The 23,662-nt window shown below is 37.9% G+C and overlaps 2 protein-coding genes across 3 annotated transcripts in view; both read right to left on the bottom strand.

Moving 5' to 3' along the window:
• Positions 1-51: 51 nt before the first annotated feature.
• On the bottom strand, positions 52-2,030 carry LOC135141564 (PRL-1 phosphatase). The gene is made up of 3 exons (XM_064072781.1): positions 1,908-2,030; positions 1,559-1,857; positions 52-596 (listed from the first exon to the last, which is right to left on the bottom strand). The coding sequence occupies exons 1-3, from the start codon at positions 2,028-2,030 to the stop codon at positions 485-487; spliced, it is 534 nt and encodes a 177-aa protein (XP_063928851.1). The 3' UTR covers positions 52-484.
• The window catches only part of LOC135141563 (solute carrier organic anion transporter family member 5A1-like), a 31,307-nt gene continuing 9,659 nt past the window's right edge, over positions 2,015-23,662 (bottom strand). For both annotated transcript variants that reach the window (XM_064072778.1, XM_064072780.1), the window contains exons 2-13: positions 23,286-23,569; positions 23,113-23,233; positions 22,492-23,065; positions 21,384-21,488; positions 21,082-21,336; positions 20,865-21,029; positions 20,446-20,814; positions 20,178-20,394; positions 19,790-20,127; positions 18,228-19,742; positions 2,375-2,546; positions 2,015-2,319 (exon numbers count right to left, since the gene is read on the bottom strand). In XM_064072778.1, coding sequence (XP_063928848.1) covers positions 19,513-19,742; positions 19,790-20,127; positions 20,178-20,394; positions 20,446-20,814; positions 20,865-21,029; positions 21,082-21,336; positions 21,384-21,488; positions 22,492-23,065; positions 23,113-23,233; positions 23,286-23,509 — 2,598 coding nt within the window. In that variant the 5' untranslated portion in view covers positions 23,510-23,569 and the 3' untranslated portion in view covers positions 2,015-2,319; positions 2,375-2,546; positions 18,228-19,512. The remainder of the gene's footprint in view (positions 2,320-2,374; positions 2,547-18,227; positions 19,743-19,789; positions 20,128-20,177; positions 20,395-20,445; positions 20,815-20,864; positions 21,030-21,081; positions 21,337-21,383; positions 21,489-22,491; positions 23,066-23,112; positions 23,234-23,285; positions 23,570-23,662) is intronic.

Raw genomic sequence — 23,662 nt, 5'->3', positions numbered from 1 at the left:
GTTGCACGTATAGTGCATTTTGGGATTTGGTTGGTAAATAAGACACACTCGTACCCATAATAATAAAATATATTTTTCCAGAAAGTCTACTTAAAAATGTGAAATCTAAGTGATTCAACATGTTTGCAATGCAATTATATACAGAAAATAATGCAGGGTATAACTGTTTAATTAATAAAGGTAAATCATTGTTATAAGCAGCTGTCAATGAATGGAAACGAACTTAATCGTAATAAATAACACCTCGAGATAAGTAGAACAACCAATAACATACTCGTCAATAATAAAATTTTGAAAAAACAGTTTAAAGAAATATTAACAACCATTTACACAATAATGTTAAAAACCTGAATTGCCTACCGCGGATTCCACTTGGCCAAAAGAACGTTTACACAAAATAAGCATATTTTTTGTATTTCACACATTAGATAATATGAGTTAAGTGATTTTGCAATTTATTGAACACATATATGTAATGACAGTTTTACTGCACGCAGCATGAGTTTTTGTGTCCATTCTTCAGTTTCAGCCGAGATTTAGGACGGTATCTCTCAAGGAAACTCAACTGCTTGGAATTAATTGCACCTCTCCTTTTTCTGAAACAAATATATCGTTAAACCACAGATTAAACATTCCGGAAAGTAAATCTCGTCACACAATATTGTTCGACATTGTTGCCACACTTGCACTCAGATTTGATTGGTTGAATTGGGTGATGATTTCAGATGACATCTGGTGTGGCGGCAATGAACTAATTTAAAGTAACTGTTTCGCTTTACTGTAAATAAACTAACAAAAATGGCAATGAGGTCAAGCATTTTTAATTTACTTCAAATGTCGATTGTTGGTCACACGTCTTACGTGCTGCGTATGTTATTGTGTACCAAACTTAACCCGTAACCAATGGCGCGTAATTTAAATTTCGAGGTCTACAATATCGGAATAGGTATTTTTTAAAATCGATTGTTTCTAGTCATGGCATATGCGTAATTATGGAGACTGATAACAAACACACGAAAAACAAAATTAAGTTTATCGATTGATAATTCGTTATTTTTGTTTACGTAATCTGGTTTAGTGGATGGCGCTAAAATTGGTCTCGACAATAAGTAGTTAATTGTAAAAATATTTGCATTGATCGTGTTCTTCAGTGAAGGTTAACTAGTAATTTTCTTAATAAGTTTGGCACTAATTTCGCTATTGTAAGCGCGGCATTCTGCGAAATAGGGTAAAAGGTCAGACGTCCTCCAGAAAATACTGGTTGAAGCCGTCTATATATAGACTCAGGCGGATGGTCGTTTCTGCCCCGGTCTTTCATTATTTTTATGCTCGAAATCGTTTTGCGTCGAAACACTTTTTATCTTAGCCGCGGCGAAAGTCGGTAGTTGTGCCTGTTTCGTCCCTGTGTAATATAATTAGATAGAAAATGGTAGTGGCGCCCTCGGCGATTATCGACCAAGTGGCGTGAAGGGTCCTCGTAACTTTCGGCATTGTTGTGAGAGCAAATATTTTCGGGGACAAAGGAGGTGGTAATTTGTGATCGAATGGAAGTACTTACTCCCGAATGAGTTCGACTGCTTCTTCATATTTGAGTCCTAATTCTATGAGAGCTAAAGCGACCATAACCGGAGCCCTTCCTAAGCCCGCTATGCAGTGCACGGCTACACAAGCATTAGGATTGTCATGAAATTGCTTCTTTAAAATCTTGAACCACGAGTCGACGATGTCGTTGGGTGGAAAGGTGCCATCGTCGTAACTCAGGTCGAAAACTTCAATGCCTTCGTTATTGAGTTCGTCTACTTTGTAGGAAGGTTCGCATACCCTGACGACCGCAGTAACTCTGTGCTTTTTCAGTTCCTGTAACATGTAGATTAGTGGGGGGTAATTATGGAGGCTCAGCCGCTGACCTGGATGTAAACATGAATAGTTTGGTCGGAAGGTCTATCTGTGATAAGAAACTTGAATCCTTTGTGCTCAATCTCAGCTGCAGCAGGTCTTATGTCTTTTTGACGCATGGCTGTACTGTTCATTCCACAACAAGACACTTTCAAGTAACACTAAATGTGTTTAGAATATCAGAGTATCACTCTTGGAGATCAAATAAGGTAATCTCCTCTATTATGGGCCAAAATTGTATAGTTATAAAAACAATTTCCACAAAATTATACTTTAAACTATATATCGGGAGTTTAAAGCAATACTTCAGTCTTTCAAATAAATTAACATAGGATTAATTTGCCTAGAACTTTTGAGTTATGTACACTATTTTTATACTTGATGATATGCTTATGCAAATATAGTAGATTGTAGGGAAGATAACTAAAACAAATAACCATTATTTTTAAATGCGTACTCCTATTCACAAATTACATACTCTTATTTGGCTCTTGTTGAGGTAATTCCAACAATGCTATGGCGATGATGCAAATGACTAAATTTTCAATGCTTTCCTTCCTTTTTTAACTAATTTATTTGTGTTGAGCCTGGCAATATTCTGCGCTGTCCAAATGGAACTCCATGTATGCGAGCACTGTCTCACCAAGGTACTGCAACAGAACATCCCAATTAACAAATGCTCACACAAGCCGACACGCAAAACTACCAATACACGGCCTTCAGCCATCATTATATACAAAACGCTAACAACCTACACGACGCACCAAAAAAAAAGCTCGACACCAAAACCCGCACTCATAAACCGAAGTCAAAAATCGCTATCTGTAGTTTTCCAAATACCTCATACGGGATAATGCAGCTTAAATTCGTTGATTTTGTGTTAACTTGTTTTGTCTTATCTTATCAACGAACAACCTAGGTTGGAGAAGACCTTGGTTTTAACATAAACGCGTAAACTAGCATTAGATTATATTTGGAATGGTGCATCGTTAGCCACATCCACCGAGCACGCCTAATTTCAACTCGCGTACCGTTCGCCAAAAATCGGTGCACTCTTTCTAGGAGTAGCGACGTTTCTGGCACAAAAATAACCGCCACAAACTGAAAAAGTCCAATTAAAAAGCAACGACTTTATGACCACTTGTCACATTTAACAACAAATAATAATTACGGTTTCCAAAAAACATTTGAAATCTTGCCAGCGTTCCTTTTAATATAAACACATACTCGTGACAACGGAATCAATGTCACCTTCAATAAGCATAATTAGTATTTTTTGCGTCAACAGCGATAAGTTTTCACTAGATGCGACCTAGCATCAATATGCCCAAGAAGATTCAGACTGCTGACTTTACACCTACTTTAACACTATCGGACGCCCTTCTGGCGCGATCCACCCCCGTATCGTGCGCCGCCTCCTCATATCTAACAAATACAATTAGCAAGCGAACAGAATTTTTCGCAAATATTTCCGTCAATCAATAACCGTCCGCGCGTCACATTTTTTATTATAAAATATGCCTGTTTACCTGCGTTGTATATCACTTAAGGGCGTCATAAAGAAGCGTCCTTGAAACGGCAACAGGTATTGTTGTCAATCAAGAAGGGCGATTTTTGCGTCACGTACTCGTGGACTGGTCATATACGATTCTCAATTGATTTTCCTGAATTGGCGAATTAATCCGGCGCCGTGTCATTAAGGATCAGAATATAAATCCTTATTGAGTTATAGGACGTTAGAAGTAAAAAGGAAAGCCAGATTAATGAAGTGAAGAGGGTTTAATCCCTTCGTTTATCGTAGCGCTTATTAATGAGAAGGGTTAGTTGATACTTGATTCGCTCTTTGATTAAAATTAAAAACGATTCGTCAACTCACCAGTGTTTTCGGTCAGAATTTTCAAAATACACTGGCTGATTTTAAGTTTTCAGCAAGTTGTGCGTAGAATCGCAAACAAAATAAGATCATGTGGTTTGCGACCTAGCACTAGCTACTATTTTTGCGGTTCACTGGCATTTGTTGAATTAATTTTTTAAAAGCTAAGTATTGTCAATTTTGTCAAAACATAAATCACCATGTGGGCGTAGCACACCGTTTTTAAAATTAGCGATTCATACCATTCAGGCGACCGATGCAGTTACTGTCAAAAATGTTTGTTTTTCTTCGGGTTAATTGTCACTGGCACTTCACATTACAGTAATTGCAGCAGCGAGAGCTTCCACACTATTCCTAGGTAGTGGGAGGTAGATCTAGGTTAGGGAGTTAAAATAGTACTCACACTCCGCCCATCCGCGTCAGTCTTTTTTTATTAGCACACGCTCGCGGTTTTCAAATCTCGCGCCACACCTTCACGCTCGTCCCTTAAGCCCGGCCACGTGACTTTCACTGACACGTTTAATAATAATAACTCTCTTCCAACATTTTTCCCTCAACGATGACTCAAACACTAAATACAAACCAATGTGGTATTGCATTTGATTAGTTTTCGGGAAATCCCCAAGCCGAGGTCACGACCCGGCTCAAATCAAACACTATTTGTTCTTTGAACAAACGAAAATACAGTAAGGGCCACACTTGCTGTCCGTTATCAGATAACAACTGATATCACACCTATTAAAAGAAGTGACTTCACTTCGTCGACTTCCAAGAAAACATCAATTCGCACAATATTCTCGTGATTCATTGTTTATGTGTTACCAGCTTCCGGATTTCAAGTTTTAGTTGTTGCTTCCCGTGTATTCGCCACATAACCATATTGAAATTGTGTGGTGATCGATATGTAGACACGTTTGCGGAAACTTTTTTTTGGTCGAGAAAGGTCACACACAAGCCTTCAATTCTCCAAAGACCGAATTAACTTCCACTATATAATTGGGTTAATTCTACTCATGCAATTTTTCCAAACGCACGGAATAATTTGGTCGCTCGCGAAATTTTGGCTTCGTTAACAGTGTCATCGGTATTTTTAGCGTTTCCGAGATAGTAAAAAGGGCAAGTGGCTTTAGTATTTTTAAGTATTGTATAAGCCGCGTCAAAAGAATGGAACTCGGTCCAAAAGTATTGATGACACAGGCGGGACGTTGAACTATATGCTGCGGCATTTGCAATTAATTATAGAATAATGTATATTTAGGAGCACTGAATGAACTTGGAATCGCTCGGATTTACAACTATTTTTCATCAACAGACGTTGCGGTTGTTGTGTAAATATTTACGGTTACGTCCATACCCTTCTCTAAAAGGATTTTCATGAGAGTTGAAATTTACACGAAATGTCATCCTGTTGCCACCAAGTCAAATATAAAAATCTATTCGAGGTTATGATGAACTGTCATCATTTTTATGCATACTATGACATTCACAGAAGTAAAACGAACCAGGTTGACGTTTGTCAAATCTCGTGTTTTCGAAACGCACGTGATCATAAATTTGATTTTAGGAAAATCGCGTTACGTTTATCGTTAAAGTTCTATTTTAACTTCGGCAAGGATATTGGAAATTAAAGCGAAGTGAAACAGCGCCAATGCTAGTAAAATTATAGAAAAATAAAAAAAGAGATAAGTTTTGGTATCAATGGTACTGCAGACTAAACAAAGTATCAATTCTTATGCATGTTGTATCATAATGGAAATTATACTCAACACTGGTAAGAATTATAAACTACGTCAATTTCCACATGGGATATTTTAACGTGGTTCAATAAAAGAAAATAAGTAGATGCACGATTCAGGAATTTTATGGAAAGTTGTTCAACTTACAAGCACAAAAAATATCGAGTGGTAATAACATATTTGACATTTAGTAAGGTTAGTCCTGTTACCATTGTTTTTCTATTAGTGTCGATATAATTGTGTACGTGCAATCGTTTAGTCCCAATATCTCTTATCAGAAAGTGGAAAATATGATGTCGAGATCTCTTTAGACAACTGAGATGACTGATTGGATGTTTGTGCAGGCAATATATCATGAGAAAAATGAGATTAAAAGCTAAATCGTATACACGCAAATAAAATTTGCTTTTTTGTATACTCTGTACACAATATGAACAACCCAGATGTATATATAACTTTATTACAGCAGCTATTTTTTCTGCAAAAGGTAGGACCTAAATATTTCTTCTAGTCACATACAATATCAATATAATTCAAGGGCGTGTTCTCCATGGAAACAAACAAAGTGAATTGTGAACACACCTACCAACATGATCCGTTATTAGCAGTAAAATTTTATGCGGGTGCAACTAAAACTCGCTCTATGAAAGTAAGCGTTGCTAATCAACTGATCGGTGACACTTTGTAACTTTAGCTGTTAAATTTGGCGAAATCCAGCAGCGGTCGGTACGAATCCAGTTCACATTTAGCTACAAATTTGTTAAGTGATCGAATTAAATTGAAACCTTGAACGCTGCTATCTGCGCGAATGTAGAGATATTTAAAAAACAATGACTATCGTCTTTAATTGGCGTTTCAGTCGCGAATAGAAAGTGACAGCACGTTCGCTGCAGCTATCATATGACTCTAAAATTATAGTTGCTTTCACAAGCCGAAGATCGACCAGTTTCAAAATCGAGCAGTTGCATGGGTGCGACAGGAAATGAGCGTACCAGGATAGGAACAATTAGATGATTTTTTATTATATAATCGCTTATTGTTAAAAATAGAAGAGGCCTGGGAGGGTTTGAACGGTTGCATTTTGGGCCAGATTTCGGCGCCAGTGACACGCGCACGCAGCATTTCCGTGAATCTAATCTTATCACAATTTCGATTTTTTCGCAAATTAAATAATCATAATTGTTGGCGGTAAAACAATGCGCTTGCGTTTATTTACGTGTGGAATGTGTCGGAACGTGGTATTTAACTTAATTTATTGCTCGTTAATAATCCTCTCCCTCTCGTAGGCTGACATTTGCTCTTCGGCTAAATTTGATGCAGTCTATCTAATTTTAGACCGATTGATTGGCTTCTCGGGACCGACTTTTATCAAAACCGCACAATAGAGAACGCGTTGTACGTAAACGTGACGTCATTTCGCGCTGACGTCACGAGTCACGATTGTTGAAGAATTTTCATTGCGTGATGGACTCACGCCGACAGGATGTTCCAATTTTACCATAAAATTGAGAAAAGCGTGAATCGATAATTAATTAGCGGTAATGTAATCCAAAAGTGGCACTCGTGTGCGGATCATTTTTATATTATCTCCCCTTATCATGATACACTGAGTCTAAATAACACTTGTCCGACATCATATTTTCGAATAAACTCATTTCCTTCGCGGATATCCCTTTACCAATATCGCAGCTAATATTATAAAAACGTGGTCGCAGCTTGTAAATCAAATTAGACGTAATTTATTACCGAGCCTAAAAAACGTATTTTATGCCCAATTACATCCCACGCGGATAAAAAATTAACGTGGAGTCGCTTCGAATTTCGCGCCAAGTTTAAACGAGATTGAAAGGGGCGGGGCCCGTACGTCACGGCAGTCCCCGATTTTGTGAAATTTTAAAAGCTACTAATCAAAAAATAAAGTAAACTTTCAGAAATTCAAGTTCATCGTCGGAACGTTACGACACCTTATCTAATTTGAGAACTAGGAACATTAATACAGACTTAACTGTGAAACCAGTGACTACACGCCGGAGGCCAAACAACGACTGACTACACTGCACAAGGGCGCGTAGTGAAGAGTGGGGGATAGCACCAGCGTCTGCATAGAATAGTCTATCTTTCGTTTGAAACTTTTCTAGATTCACTGACAGGTCTAGAAATTCACGTTCGTAGTCGTAGTTCCGAACCTACTATTAATTGTAAATTAACGGTAGCAAGTTGTAACTAGGGGGAAAGGCATTTCGTATCCGAATCAACTGCTTTGAGCACCGCTGCGTAATTATTCACCCAAAATTACAAAATTATGTACCATACTGAAGCGACACGGTTGTATCCTTTTCTAGCCAAAAAGACTGTCAAATCTAATTACATCCTAATTTTACTGCGGAACCGCTGCTTTTTACACCGTCTCAGCCGACAGCACCTGAATACAAAATAATACGAAATGCTTTTAAAGCAACACCCACAACAATAAATACAAAGGAAATCTAAATAAATCAAGAAGCACCATAAATATTTAAAGTAACATATATATCGCAAATGAGGTCATTTCAACATTTGTGTAATGAAACCTACGGTAAGATTAAAATTCTTAATACTCAGATTTTTAAATACAAGTCGACTTTCCTTTATGTCGCACAATCCGTGTTTTCGTCAACAACTGTGACTGATGTTAAAGATCCATTTAAGAAAATTCTGTGTTCTTTCAAGGATCTTTTTCCGAAGTTTATCTTGATTGCTCCATACAACTCGTACATATTGCTTATAAACTTAGGGAAATATACCGCACATTGAATATGCGAGAAAATTAAAACATTTTTAACTTTATTACACACACTGAACACCCACGTCGATAAACTTTGACACAAAAATCGCCACGGTTGATTGACAAGTTGACAGCACCAGGACAACTAATATTAAAACAGTAACTGTACTAATATTTGTAAACCCCACCACTGTTCATCCCGTCCTCCCACCCATCAAGGGTGATGAAGAGTGGGGGCTGGAGCAATTATTGAACAAAATCGTTATTATGAAATATTTCTAGGCTTCTTAAGGAGTCTAGATTATCTGGATTGAGTAATAGTTGACTTTTTGAACTTGACAAATAGTTAACCCTGACTAACATTGACTATGTATTAATATACATATACAGTTTTAAAATGCGACTCACCGTCTTCACTACCGGAAGCTCTTCTACGGTTCTACCCGCACAAACAATAATTGTTGTTTTATCACACTGATGGTATTAAACAAATAGTTGTCTTCAAGTTCACAAGGAGATACGACTTATGAAAAATACTTCTTATCATTAACAGATAAAAATACCAGAGTCCCGTTTATTTTGTTGTTACTGATCTAGAGTGAGTTCCGCTGCACACTGGATGTAAAAGGTTTTTCCCCTGGAGATTTGTACTTTCCAGAGATGTACTCGCGTAAATATTACAAAAGGAAATGATTTGTTCGTACAGGTGTTCGAAAACGATTACAACGATAAGTGGTGGGGGTTGGGCTTAATGCGGTTATTTTGATATTAATTCTCTTTGGGAATTATGCCGTATTTGTTAATTAACATTAGGAATTATTTCGTTTTCAAGTTCGGTGAGTTTCGAAATTGTAATGTGGAAAATATGCTCGCAACAGGAAAGAGAAATATTTTGTGAATAATAATCGTTCTATATACATTTGTGTTTGTTTAATGGGTTCCGGGGCTAGCACTTTTAAATTTAAGCATGGTCCACTCGTATTTTTGTCGGTTATTTGTTCTATACGCAAATAATCATTTCTCGGGATAAAAATACCGCGCTAGAACGTTTGACACAACTATAAAACTGAGCTTTATTGACACCGGAAGTGACAGACGTTTTTTCGTAAATAGAACACGGCGTTGGTTATCAGTTCATTAAAATGATAATTCGTTGTTCATTATGGATTTCGCTTAAAAGACCACGTGAGTTGTGCGAAATTAAAAACTCGGTAGGAAAAACCCGAATTATTGAATCTAGTTGACGATGGTTAAAAGCGCCTCGAAAACACTTAACCAGACACAAAATGGCGACGCGTTTCGACTACCAAATCAGAAGGACTAATAAACAACGATTGTACTCCACCGCGGTTGGCTCCGCCCCCTCCCTCCACTCTCCCCAAGAGTGAGAAGCACATTTTTTAATGTTCCTTAATACTAATGGCAGAATTTTTTCACCAGCCGGAGTATTTTAACTGTAGAACGAGATAGGGCCAGCATCTGCGTTAAACACTCTACCGTGGTTTTTAAAAATTTTCTCAACACTTCGTTACGTGATCAAATTGAATATAAATTTCAGCATGAGTATTTATTTTTAAACATTTCTAGGGTCACGAAGATACTTAGAAATGACAATACTTCACTAAGCTATCTAATTTTAAGAGTTGCACCGATTGTATAGTACTTTTCACAACTATATTAAGTAACAATTGACTTTTAAAACCTGCCGGTATCAGTAGAAACGCACTTGTAAGAAATAAAGATGTTTTACGACTTTGACGTAAAAAATGTGTTTATGTTGCACAATCTCTAGTTTGGTCAAAAACTGTTCTCGAAACAAAATAAGTACGTTGATAACATGCAGATTAATATCGTTACAATGGTATTTACGTGCCAATTAATCATGTAAGGAGTGATGTTTTGATGAGATTTCTTAACTGATTTAAGTGTTTATGACTGAGTCGATTTCTTAATGAAAAAAAAGTTCATAACAGAATCAGTGAGAGCAATAGCGAGATAAAATTTTTCACTTGTTATTTCAGCCATTTAGCAATATATCAAAGGAATGTAATTGCTTTTATAAATAAGAGCAATTTCGTTGTTCATTGAACTGTAAATCGCAAATTGGAACCATTACAAAGTAATTCGCGACGTCTCAAAATATTGATGAGATTACTGTTTTGATTTAGCTTTATTACAAACAACGCAGTTTATTCAGCAGTGAACATGTTGGTAACATCACACAATAAGCAAACAAAGATAAAGCTTGCGGTTTCTAACTCGCATTCGTTTATTTTTTGTTATTATTTTATAATTGCCTTCTTTGTGTATAAACATTTTTTCGTTAACACTTGTCAGCCTCCTTTGAAGCGCGTTTGTGTAACATTTGTGATCACAGTGTGCGAGCAAAGGCAGCCACCTGAAAAAATTTCCACTGAAAGCACATTTTTCGACAAAGGAGCGACCCGACGTTTTGGAGTTGAGACTGACTTTTACAGATTTGGTGGATGACTTCAGTAAACAATTATAGAGACGGCGCGGAATGAATCGTCGCAGACATAATAGGAGCCTCTGCGGAGCTCCCGAACCATATATCACGGAATCACCCATACAATAAATCAAAACAACCTTTTGTGACGTGCTTTGTCCGAAATGAAAATCAGTAGAGCGCCGTCACGTGTGGAATTGTCGTCAGTACGTGGAATATTTTTAGTTATCGTGAGTCACACTTTAATGTTATTTCGTTATCTTCGAACCCATCTGGAGACATTAGGAACATACTGTAGTCAAGCACTAAACTTTGGGAAAATATTTGTGAGTTTCGGCTAATTCGCCGATAACACTGTTACATATTCATGCCTACATAAATCACGCATTCATTGCAATAATTACAAACGGCACTAACGAACGCAGATGTTTGAAAGTTGTCAGTTGTGGCCATAATTTACCGCAATAGTTTGTGCTCGTAACCACCAGTTTTCTTTTTGCTTTGTGATTAAGAGAACACAATAGAGATATTGTGGAGATTTATCGTCGTTGCAAAACCGACGTAATCGATGTACAGAAAATCTAAGTCACGAGACAACCAAAGACTCAATTTAACTTACTCGAAAACACTTTTCAAACGTCCTCCATTAAAAGTTTGCTACTCAAAACTGAAAACCGAATCGTATGAGACGACAGTGAAGCGTGAATCACATGCCCCGTGACTCTGGTACTGCAATAAAATTTATTAAGCCAACAATATCTAAATTTGCACCCAGATAGTAAATTACGTGGAAAAATGAAATTATAGCACTTACGCCCGACTGACTAGTGGAAACATGATGATCACGTGATTGAATTTCAGCATGGCCTTGAACACAAACACGTTGAACATAAATCGAAGATGGATTGACAATAAACACGTGACGGAAGTCTTAGTCGTTCAAAACACGAAGAACCGCAACATTCAAATACCGCTTTAAAATCGAGTAACAACAATGTGGCGTTACATATAAAACGCCACCCAATTACTTGTTTTTTCGCTAAAAATTGTGTTTCGTTGTTGTGTTGTAACGATTGAAAGAAACACCGGTGACCTAGATTCGTTGCGAGCGCAGCGAGCGGCTTCCCTTTGCGTTGTACGGCTTCAAAGAACGAGAATCGTAATCTTGGTTACAAAACCTTCAATTATGTACTTCTTGGACCGTCGGATCTCTGTCGGTAGCAAATTGTATCAAATGTCAAAAATAATGATGTTGTTTACATTGTAATGATAATATAGAGAGAGAGTATCCAATAACGGAAAAAATCAATAAGCCGTCATGTGTGTGTAAAGACGAGAACTTTGTTTTAGGAATTTGAGTAGTTTTGTATAAATAACGACGTAAATTTGCTTTTACGTTATCCAGACCCTAAATTAATCTTTCGGGTTTTAGTCAAAGCACAAAGCGGAGTTTCAATTGGGTCAATGTTGCAGGTACTGGTCGAAATACGTACACGTGTCCTTTCAATTTAATTGCGAGCGGCCGTATGTCACAGTCTTGAACCAACCATTAAAAGGGTAAATTAATGGCAGCAAGTTGTAGCGTGACGGGAAGCGCATTTAATATCTATATCAATTGCTTTGAGCAACGTTGCGTTGTTATTTCGTCCGAAATGACAAAATTATGTATTATACTGAGGCGATATCGCTCTGTCCTTTTCTAGCTTGATAAATTCGATTACGTCTTATAGTTTTTCCGAGAATCCGACAGCCGGCTCCAACACGAAATACTTTTAAAGAAACACCCACAGCAAGTACAACGGAAATCTAAATAAATCAAGAAGCGCCATAAATATTTAAGCGACATTTCGGTGACGTCATCTGAGTACTTGTGTAATGTAATTTGTGGTAAGAGTTTTTCATCCGTAATTCGCACATTTTTTCGGATACTTTCAGACTTTCATTTGCGTCACATAGTGTTAGCCCGACTAGGATTTTTTGTTGTTCATATCCGGGTTGTTGCCCTCGCCGATAGTTTTACTCGATCGACTCCCGCCGACAATTAAATTATTTAAATTGCTTTCGTTGTAGGTGTTTTGCAAACTTCTTCCCCGCCAAAATTTAATGACTTGGCGCGAATTTATTACAAAGCGTAAATTCGTTTATTTTCGTACACCCAGTGCTTCGAGATTTCCATTTGCATAAATTAATTTTGTATAGGAAGTCGGACAAGTTTCCGCAAGGACGTCCAACCTGGCAACTACTTTTTTCCCGACATTTTTCCCGGCCAGTGCTGCCACCGCACTTTGATTTTTATTGAATCGCGTGACCTTAAAACTATGCACTACACTATGCAGACTATCGAAATTGGAACTCTGCCCGAGACAAAAACCGAGATTTTCTGAGAATCGTGGCGACAAAGTCCACGTTGCTATTATTTATACGTTAACGAATTAAGCGGGGAGGATCGAAAATATTTGTGCAACCTTGGCGATTATTGCGCCAGGACTAAAGCAAATATAATAAAAGCGAAGCAAATACATTAATGGGGACACAAATTCTTATTTTAGGGGAATTAATAATTGCATGACTCTTTAAATTTCTTATTCGTTTCTAGAATGGCGCACACTCCCGACTGGAGGGTGCGCAAGATTGCGTGCAAGGTCATTGAACCCTAACACAAAATATCGAACAGCAAAATACATAATGTTGCTATTTCAACTTCTGCCCTCATTCTCCAATGTTAGGTCATGGATACGCCAAATGCCAAAGAACAAAAATATTACAACAATGGGGCGAAGTAGGGCGCCGGCTTTTGTTTAAGCCACCCAGTGGGCGCGCGAAATCCCCAACAATAAAAACTGCAAAAATAGAGATACCACCTAGATTACACCCATTAATTAAAGTCTGTTTGATACTAGCAATTGATAAAGCGACCTGCGAATTTTATTACATGACGTCTGTAGATACGGAGCGAGCGAAGCGCGCCACTTATTCTACATTGTAATCAAAACACCCTGGTATTTTCTCGCCAAAATATAATTTACGATATGTACAGTTATGCATACATTAAAACAATCATATTGTTATATCTGAAGAAAATTCATTGATAACAATGAACTATAATAACTTTAGTAGGTAATAATGATATTCAGCTCAGCAACAACGTGAAAAAATTCTTACCAGAAATAGCTGAAACTGTACCACCGCTTCAGGAGAGCCGCAAGGGTCAAACCTTGATCTCTTGATGTTTCTCATTCTTATAAATGAGCTGTACGCGTTTATACTATTGTATTATATAAATAAACAGTATTTTGTTTGTTTTGTTTTTAAACTACTGAACAATTTTCTTAATTGTGATGAAATAGTATCATTAATACCTATTGCTGCATTTAATACTCGAAGTGCACTCTTGTTTAAATTGGAAACTTGTACAAATAATTTAATGTATTCACCGTTGAATAACACGCTTACGGTAGCTAACAGTTTTTGCAGTTCTGTTAATTTTTTTAATGTATTGTTGACCGTGTTCACAGGATAACTGTTACTCAGCAGAGTGATTAGTGATTACTTGATTTGTTGTTTGTTTTATTACCGTTCTGAAAAAACTAATTCTTAATTGGCGCTGGAGAAAGACACGGTCATAAATCACCCAATGAATTCAGATTCGGTGTCACTTTTTCGTAGGAAAAAGCGTCGTATGTGACTTTTGTCCATTTACGTGATGAACGGGCGCCTACTCTGCAATTAAATCTCAGCAATGTGTAGCATTATTGTCCGAGGCGGTCTCTTTCAAGACAACAATGCACTCAACGATCATTCTTGTGCGCCACTTTACGCTAATATCGTTTAAAAACAAAACAAATCCGACTTAAAAATAACAAATTAACGCACGTTCAACGCCGACGGATGTATAAATATACCCGTCTTGATTTATTGCGAAAATATTTTGTGTCGAGTGTTTTTCATTTGGGGAGAACTCGGCCGAGTTTCTAATTTCACGAATATTGGGTGAATTCGTGGAATTGCCTTGCCGATAATCAAAAGTCGGCGAGTGGGAGTTTGATGAGCTTGTCAAAATATCGGATACTTGGAATACAAATACGGCAGGGAGGTTTGTTACGGCCGTAAAAGTGTATAGGTGTAGCCGATATTTTCATCAGTTGTGGATAAAACTGAGTGGTCGTAAAATCGGACGCATAATGGAAAAGGTCGTCAACTCTGCCCTCAACTGACATTTCTGCATTTTATTAATCATAATTGGGAGGTGGAAGAATTCGCTGTATAACTTAACGATTTGCTGGAATGGGCCATAACTCTCCAGCTACGACAAAAAATTCCGGCGGGAATCTTGCCTAGCGAGCAATCTCGTTGGGGGAGCCGAATAAAGCAAATAACTAGAATTCGGATTTTATTTAATTTTAGCCAACTCGGTCGAATTTCGTTGACGCGCTTAACCACGATTCTGACCACTGGAACGCATCGCCGATTTTTCAAATAACGAAAGATCGGAAGGAAATGGCGGCTTAGACAAAGAGTTCGAAGGATGTATTATTAAGAAATTCTAACCGAGCGAGATAGCTGCACACCGTCTGGTCTTATTCAAAAGCTTGTAGGCTTAAAACAACGAACAAAAGCAAATAACAATACTGGTTGTAGACGAGATAAATAAAAATAAAATTCGTGATAAAAAAACATCAATTCCGCAAAGGAATAATGCAGATACTCGAAAAATGTTCAAACAAAACCTACATGTCGGGTTGAGTACGAAAATAAAAGACTCCGTATTTTACGTGAAAAGAAGACATGGGAAGCTTTATTTTCGGTTAATCAGACTTCTCCAATACTGTTATTGCGTCATTATTTTTAATGCGGCCGCATATATTTTTCCTTTCTAATGGCTTTTCACCGTGCAGTCTTACAATAAACTGAGAATATAACGTTACATCATTCACTTTGTTAAGAATCAAAACATCGAAAACATTACAAGCGATATCGGTAGACTGAAAAAGACAGGAAATGGATCCACAAGAACTGCTGTTTATTTCATGTTGTTTTTCAAACGTGTTAATGATTTTAAAAGCGGAAGCGTCAACTGTTTGCGTACTAAAAATGTCAAAATTTAACACAACACGGAACTATTTTAAAAGAGTGCCGTATAAATATTATTTTACCATCATTTTACCATTGATCTCTATGGAGCTTAAGCCCGTGCTACTTTTTGGTCAATTATTTAACATTAAATTCCAATAGTTGCTACATGACTTTTTTCTCGATCATATGGTACAAATCAAGTGTTAAATTTTGTCGAAACAACATGCTCAACTGTGCACAGCTGATTATTCGAATTATATAGTCTACAGTTAAAATATAACTGAAAATCGTTTCCATGTTCCCCCGAGTTGTCACTTTGTCGATGGCTAGAACTTAACGATTTTCTGCAATCGACGTAACTCCCCTCCTTTAGAAAAAGTCCTGGTAGGAATTCTACCTGTCGGATTAGGTTTTGTCCCTAAATAACAAAGATGTTGTTCTTGTCGTAACTTACAGTGCATTTGCTTATCTGTACAAGTTCCGCTATCGTCGGTCTGAAGGTTTAGAAAGCGGGTCATTACCAAAATTTGTGCAATTTGCGCCCAATGATATTTTGACAAAAGGTGTCCCATTTCACCGAGCTCCACTTATTCTAATACCGTACTTCCGCCGAATCTGGGCCATGTGTACTACTCTATCATGCATCAGCTGATATGCGAGCGAGAAGGACGGTATATTGGAATTTCAAACTGAGTTCCCACACTACCGAATCTTGTCCAGACGGGGGTTGGGACTCCTGGGTTTTGAACCGAAGGGTTTTGAACCCTGCGTCTGGCACGGCCATATTTCGACGACCTTTCTGAACAGACGTATTTCGAATATAATTGAAACACGCAGGTGTATGGAATATTCGTACGTGTGCTAAAATGTATTGAACGGACTTTCACTTAATTGAATTTCAAGTCGTGCTTTGTGCTTCCATCATGCAAAAATGCGGGATCTTGAGATCGGATACTCCAAGAATTAACCGTCCATAGTCCCGAGATAAGGAAGGATCGATAAATCCCAGCATTTAAGAAATTTTTTTAATTTGGATTAGGACGGTCGAGAGCTCGTGTGGATGCTGAGAGACTGTTTTGATTAAATTTGAGGAAATTTAATTGGGTGTTCGTCTCCAGGCGAGCACGTGGTTTACATATAGATCGAAATATGTATATGTGTATAGGATATCTTTGAGCTCGGATATCACGACTATCGAAGGAAAATTAAACTCGGATTGTTTTAAACCTGAAAATAGGTGAAACGCGATACTTGACATTGTGAAAGCATTTACAATTAATATGAATTCTTAAAATTAAAATTCACGCTCACCGTAAACTACCAACTATTGCAGTGATTTTCCCTAATTATGACTGATCACTTGTATACATATTGTACATTTAAGTTGATACCAAACTCTGTAAAGTGCCGCTTTCTGTAATCATTAGTGACCTTTGAATGCGTAAAATGTAATATAAGAGCGATAATATCCATGCAAATGTGAAACATTTATTGGTTATATCAGCACAAAATTCCCTAAATTTTGGCTCTCCGTTAAAAACGTGCCAATTTCCGTTTTAATTTCCCGTAAAAGAAACCTCCCAATTTTCGAGAAAAAAAAACAACCACATGCCCCACCGTGTCTACGGACCCGAAAAACCAACTTGCCAAAAATTTAGAAAATACTTATTTTTTTGACTTATTGGTTAGGGCACATCGACGCGGCCTCATTCCTAAAGCATAATTTTTTACTCACCACAATAGCCATACACATTGAAAATAGGGTTGACTGGTTAATTTTTTGAAATCCACGAAGTGTGGATAGAACGATAATCACGGCACAAAAGCGGTTTGCACAAAACTAGTTAGAAACCTTTTAATAGGCTGGGCAAGATGGTTCTCGGGCAATTTCGACTGACGTCAGAGCTACCCCCACTCCCGACGACATGACGACAAAGTCGCTGTGACGTCACGGTAATCATACCTTGTTCTTCTTTACAATTGCCATAACGCCGTCTTTGTTTACTCCGGGGGCTAAATTTGTCGTACAGTCTGCGTAGCAAGTAGCGTATCGACCGCGTCGAATTCGCCGAATTACAATTACTCATCCTCGGGTTAGGCAACCCTTCGTACGGATTGAACAAGATTTTATGAAATGGTGCAACGTTGCGTAGTTCGACAGCAAATCAAACACTTTTCAGCGACCATGTTTACAACTATTTTTACTTTGTGCTCGTTGCACCATATGTGGCCTGTTCTATAATTAGATGTTTCCACACCAGCGACATTTAGGTGTCACCAAGACACGTGCTTTATCATCAAAGTTCACAAGTTCCGACAGTGATGGAATTAAAAACAAACATGTCAACAACAACTTTTAATAATAAACTTTTACAGATTCGAGGACAAAATAAACTTACAGCAGAAGAGATTACTTACTTCTCAGCAGTTGCACAAAATTCTAAGTTGAACGTAAGTTTTTCGACTACTCGTTACATTGGATATGTTTTAATGGATTTGTGCCGATTTCGCTGATTGTCGATGTTAAATTTTTTAAGCAAATTCATGCATAGTGTTCCTGAAGTGTGCTGAGAAGTATGATACGCATGCGTGACTTAGCTTCATGCGCATACGTACTTATATCTAAGGTCTAGGAATTTTGATTTGATCGCTTACACATTAAATGAAATGGGTTACAGAGTAGAGAAGGCGTGTTAGACTAAGAAGCCTAGATAGAGTGATTGATGAAAATGAGTAACAATATTGTGAAATAAAACAAAAACTGTTGTTTTAGATTGTATTAAAAATGGATACAGCGTGACAAAATAGAATTTATGGACTTTTCAAATTTCTGAAGCGATGAACCCTTTAAATAGTAAAATAATTCTGTTAGTAGAGTAAAAATAAATTTCTTTGATTAATTATTAACGGAGAATGATTGTTCCATTTAAAGGGTCGATTACAACAAATGACAAAAGTTCGATAACCGAAAAGAATTGAGCATTGTAGATTTTGTTTTGTTCAATTACTATCAACAAAGTATCAAAAACCACAGATGTGCTTTAAATTTATTTAAGATATATTGCACTAATAAATATATAATATAGGCCTCTATGAGTTAATTGAATTTAAACAAATTCTACATGTGTGTTGATAATTACCTTATGGGCAATCGATTAGTAGTTATTTAAATACATAAATTTCAATAATGTGGCACTGTTTTATTGCAATATTTAATACGTAAATTAAAACTAAGTGTAATAAGTACACAATAGATCTAGACCTAGCAACTTATTCATTGGAATGTCGTTCATAAATTATGTACGAAATGTCATAAAAATAAAAACATTTTATACAGTTAATGTTAAATTGACCGAGAGATCACAAAGAGAAACACACGTCTCCTAAACTAACATCCGAACTTTGATAGTTTCCGCAATGGCTGACTCTTTCTCTTTCTCAGCTACCACGGAAGTAAGATCACAGTTCGCGGTAAACGAAGTAAGGGTTGAGTAGAAGAGATTCAATTAAACTAAAATCATTAAGTAATTAATAAATAAAAATCGTAAAAAATAAAGAATCAAACTAAAAAAAAAAGAAAGTTAAAATATAGCTCGCCTACGTCATACGCGGTAAAATCCATAGCAAATTTTAAAAACCTATACGTCTTTAAGGCAGGAATCACTAAAGATGTAAGTGCATTTATAAGTTACTTAAAATAAGTCTATGAGTGTCGCCTTTCCAAGCTAGTGCGTTGTTCATCTTCACCTGGAGACTTGACATCTTCCTCGGAAATATTTACATCGGTCGGGCTTACCACATTAGAAAGTATTTCAGTTTTTGTGGTAACGCCAGCAGAACCATTTTCATCGTGTTTAGGTGACGTTGGACATGAATAAGTGGACACGGAGCTTAAATTCCTCCTATGACCGGATTCGGGTTTTTCCTCAAACACTGACCACAAATTAATAAAAGTGAGACTTTCCTGTCGCTATACTTACACTTATCTAGGCTTATAATTGACCCCACGATTTCATTTGTTGTTATGCCGCCAGCTTCGTCCAGGTGCTTGCGACGTCGTACCAACCACCAGTCCACCATGAATATACCTAGAGCCAGAATTTTAATGCCTGCACAAAGTCCTACATATCTATAGCGGAATTGCTCGATGTCATACAGGAGGCATCGGCCCCCTTTAGAGCCACAGGTACTCTTCCAGAGTAAACAAGTTGAGTCAATCAAGTTACCAAACAGAATTGGAGCCGGTATATAACCAAATAACCGAAATATCACAAACTGCATCCCTAAGGCAAACGAACGCTCTTCTTCATTTACAGATCTGCAAAGATCAGAGTTCGTTTTGTCGTCTGTACTGGAGAATCTACTTACCTTAAAACTATCATAAGTAATGGCATCTGCGTTATAGCCACTATAAACGTCATAAAGAATAGAAGTATCAAAAATGGATATATCGTATGACAAGATGAATTGCAAGGACCAGCAGTTGCAACAGGAACAACAGTGACTTCAGCGTATTCACTATTAGTTCTAGCAGCAAGATTTACGGACGAAGTTGTTCCACTCAGGCTCATATTTCCGTGAATACCTGTAACGTTCGACATGGCTACATTGATTTTCACTTGACGGATCTACTTACAGGCACAATTGGTATAATCAGATCTTAATGTTGATGTGCAGCCGGCATGACAAGGGCTAAAATAAGTTAAACCGTTGTTGCCACATACTGGTTCTACATCGTTCATGCTACATTCACATCCAAAGTTGCACGACGACGTCAAATTCACTTGGAAAGGTTCAGCGTGGGTGCTGTTAAAGTAAGGAATAGTGGTTCCGGCCATTTTCAAATTATCACAACCCAGGAAAAACAACAAAACGTAACAAATTAAACATATTATATTGGAGATAAGAACGAACTGAACGGCACCCTTGGGACGCAGCTCCATTCTTTTTAAAATACAGCCGCCCATGAAGATACCAATGCATGCACCAGGAATTGCGATGGATCCTTTAAAGCCGTGGAATCAGTAAGGTACATTTTAGGAAAGTCTCTATTACCTGTGAATACACTCGCTTGACTTTTACCTAAACTAAATTGTGTTTCTAGATACTTTGGTAAAAACACCACGAACCCTGATACAATTATTAATTCCATACATGCTCCTAGACATGTAACTATATAAATAGGATTACAAGCAAGACGCCACATTGAACGAGGAATATCTAAAAGAAAAACACAACGTCAAGAGTGCCTAACACTTTTCCACGAACAAACCTTTAATGTCTTTGCCATACCCTGAATCATTTTTAGTCATAGGCGCTGTTGCGTGTTGATTAGTATTGGTAGTGGTAGTAGCAGCAGCAGTACTACTTCCAGCAGCAGCAGCTTTTTCAGTTAAACGAATTTTCTCTTTTTCGTGCGTAAGAACTTTAGGAAAAGAGAAGAAGGGAATTGACACGAAAATTAGAAGAAGACCTCCTAATAAAAATCCACCCCACCACATCCCCACCCATCTGCTGTCACCAGCATCTGCAAGCATTGATTAACAAATGGTGACGCTCACACTAAATTGTTACCTATTGATATAATTTTGGAGAAAGAATCCATGTGGAAAGACAGCAAATATGCGCCCAGTAAGAACCCGAGCACGGGACCGAACGCAGCCATACTGTACATACAGCCTAGAAAAAATAATTTCAAAGTGCATTTTGCCTGTGAGATCGCAATTTATGATTAGTCAGACTGTTCAAAGTTTCATATATTGGTAGAAATTGTGTCTCCCGCTGGCCGGATCGTGCAATAAACCCTCGTACGTGTGGTGCCAAAAACGCGTCCCGAAAATTTTGACACTCATTCGAGATTTAAATTCTGTTGATGAATCAAAAAATCACGGCAGGTCTGACCATTTGTGAAAAATACATGTTTTAGAATTTATATATTCACTAAAGCCCGGTATAACTATCTCTGTCTAACACGTTCGGCGGCACTAAAGCACCGTGCGTGTGGGGTATCGAGTGCGGATTTTTTCTAACTTTTTTATGTCCCAGAGGTGGAAATGCACGGGTCGTAAGTTTGTAGTTCGACCCGACTTGTACGGAAGGTGCGTAAAGATGTCGTCGGTTATTCCGGAGGTGAATTTTTCTGAGCGAAATTTCTGCTTGATTGGTCAGGGTGTCCCTGTCGTGTTCGTGTGCGACGATCTGTCACGACGTAAAACTGATATAGAAAGTTTTTTGGTTGAGTCACCCTTCTGTGCACTTCTCGTTGCACGTAATGAGTCAAGAAGAATGATTTTGTTACGTGTAATTTCCATAATGGTAATGCGAGGATTAACATTAACGGGACAGTGTTCACGCCATTTAGTCTTGGCGGTGTTTGAACCGAAAGTGTGACCCTTCGCGTAGCCTTGAATATGAAGCAGTAAATGTCATATGAGGAGTGGTTATGAGATGTGACAGTAGACAGTTTTAGGATTGTCTGGTGAAAATAAATGAGAAAATTAGTAGCAAGGTCACAGGGTCCATAAGCAAGAAGTAATTTGTGAGGTAGAGAACATGAGTTGCAGGTGAATCAATAAAAGTTTCATTAAGTTCTAAGATCAATAATACTGAACCTGCAGCGTGATTATTATTTATGAGTGAACTTTGACATTTAGATCTAGCAAGATGGCAAAGCGATACTTACCGATATAAATAGAAGAACTCTCTGGTCGTACATGATCATCAACGTAAGTTGTTCCCAATGTGAATAATGGCGAACCTCCACAGCCTAATAACAATTGTGCAAGTACGAATAACAATACTGGTCCAGTCGTTGAAGGAGAACCCTGAATGCAGTTGTCACCCCTGAGGTTATTAGGGGCTAGAGGTGGTGACGACAAACCAGAGGACAGCCGTCCCAGGCCCATATCTTCTTCGTGAACTGATATAACGCGACACATATTTTCGTCTGTATTGTTTATTACCACCTCACCGACGTTCTCGTCACCGATAAAGTGCGGTACCATGAAAATCAGAGACCCAACACCCATAATCACGGCACCTACGCCGATCCACACCGGGATATGGCGCCGACTCCCCAAATAACTAACAAATATTACGGTTATCACATTACCCATTTCGTACGACGACGCAATTAATCCTGAAAGACTCGATGGAATCTCAAAACGCTTTTCAATGGTTGTTATCACAGAATTGATATATCCGGAGCTTAACGCTTGTTGCAAAGTAACGAGGAATGATAAAAGAAAAACAAAACACTGAAAAGAAAAACTGTAGCAAAAACCTTTTCTCCTTCGACCTATACCTTAATTCCTGCATATTTTTGAATGAAGGAGGGTCGGCACTTAAGGATTCCGCATTCTTTTGTATCCCTTAATATCACAGGTGGTGGGTCTGAGTATGTCGTGGCATGTGCAGCTTTGTCCCTGCAAACCACAACGCTATTAAAAATACGAAATAACAGAATGACGAAAGAACCTATCAAAACCGGCCGATGGGTTACGACTGTGACATTTTATAACGGTGTCATGACAAAATGTCGTCGAACATTTCGTATCCGCTGTACCATTGTCTTCGGGAACACTTTCAGAGTAAAGTCCTGTCATTGCGTACATGGACTCCTGCCGTCGATGACCCTTGCAATGGCTGGTGGAAGCGTCGCTTCCACCATTGCTGGTGGCACCCGGAGCTGTACCCGTCATTATAACTGACGGACTCGCTTGGGCATCAGTCGAGCGTCAATTTTGATATCATGAGCATATCTGAAACACAACACGTTGGGGTTAAAATAAAAAAATTTTGAAACAGACAAAGGCGATTTGCCCAGGGTCAAAATGTAAAAAAACAAAAAATGC

Source organism: Zophobas morio, unplaced genomic scaffold (genome assembly GCF_036711695.1).
Source record: "Zophobas morio isolate AGI-343-1 ecotype UQ-CSIRO unplaced genomic scaffold, CSIRO_AGI_Zmor_V1 ptg000044l, whole genome shotgun sequence".
In the NCBI taxonomy this organism is placed as follows: domain Eukaryota; kingdom Metazoa; phylum Arthropoda; class Insecta; order Coleoptera; family Tenebrionidae; genus Zophobas; species Zophobas morio.
Note: the sequence above shows the minus strand (reverse complement) of the source record. Positions and strands in the feature narration are given on the sequence as shown.

Coding starts and splice junctions, on each gene's coding strand:
- LOC135141564 (XM_064072781.1), bottom strand. CDS start 2,030: ATGAACAGTACAGCCATGCGTCAAAAAGACATAAGACCTGCTGCAGCT. Junction 1,858..1,907: donor CTATTCATGTTTACATCCAG/GTCAGCGGCTGA, acceptor TACATGTTACAG/GAACTGAAAAAGCACAGAGT. Junction 597..1,558: donor GCAGTCGAACTCATTCGGGA/GTAAGTACTTCC, acceptor TATTTGTTTCAG/AAAAAGGAGAGGTGCAATTA.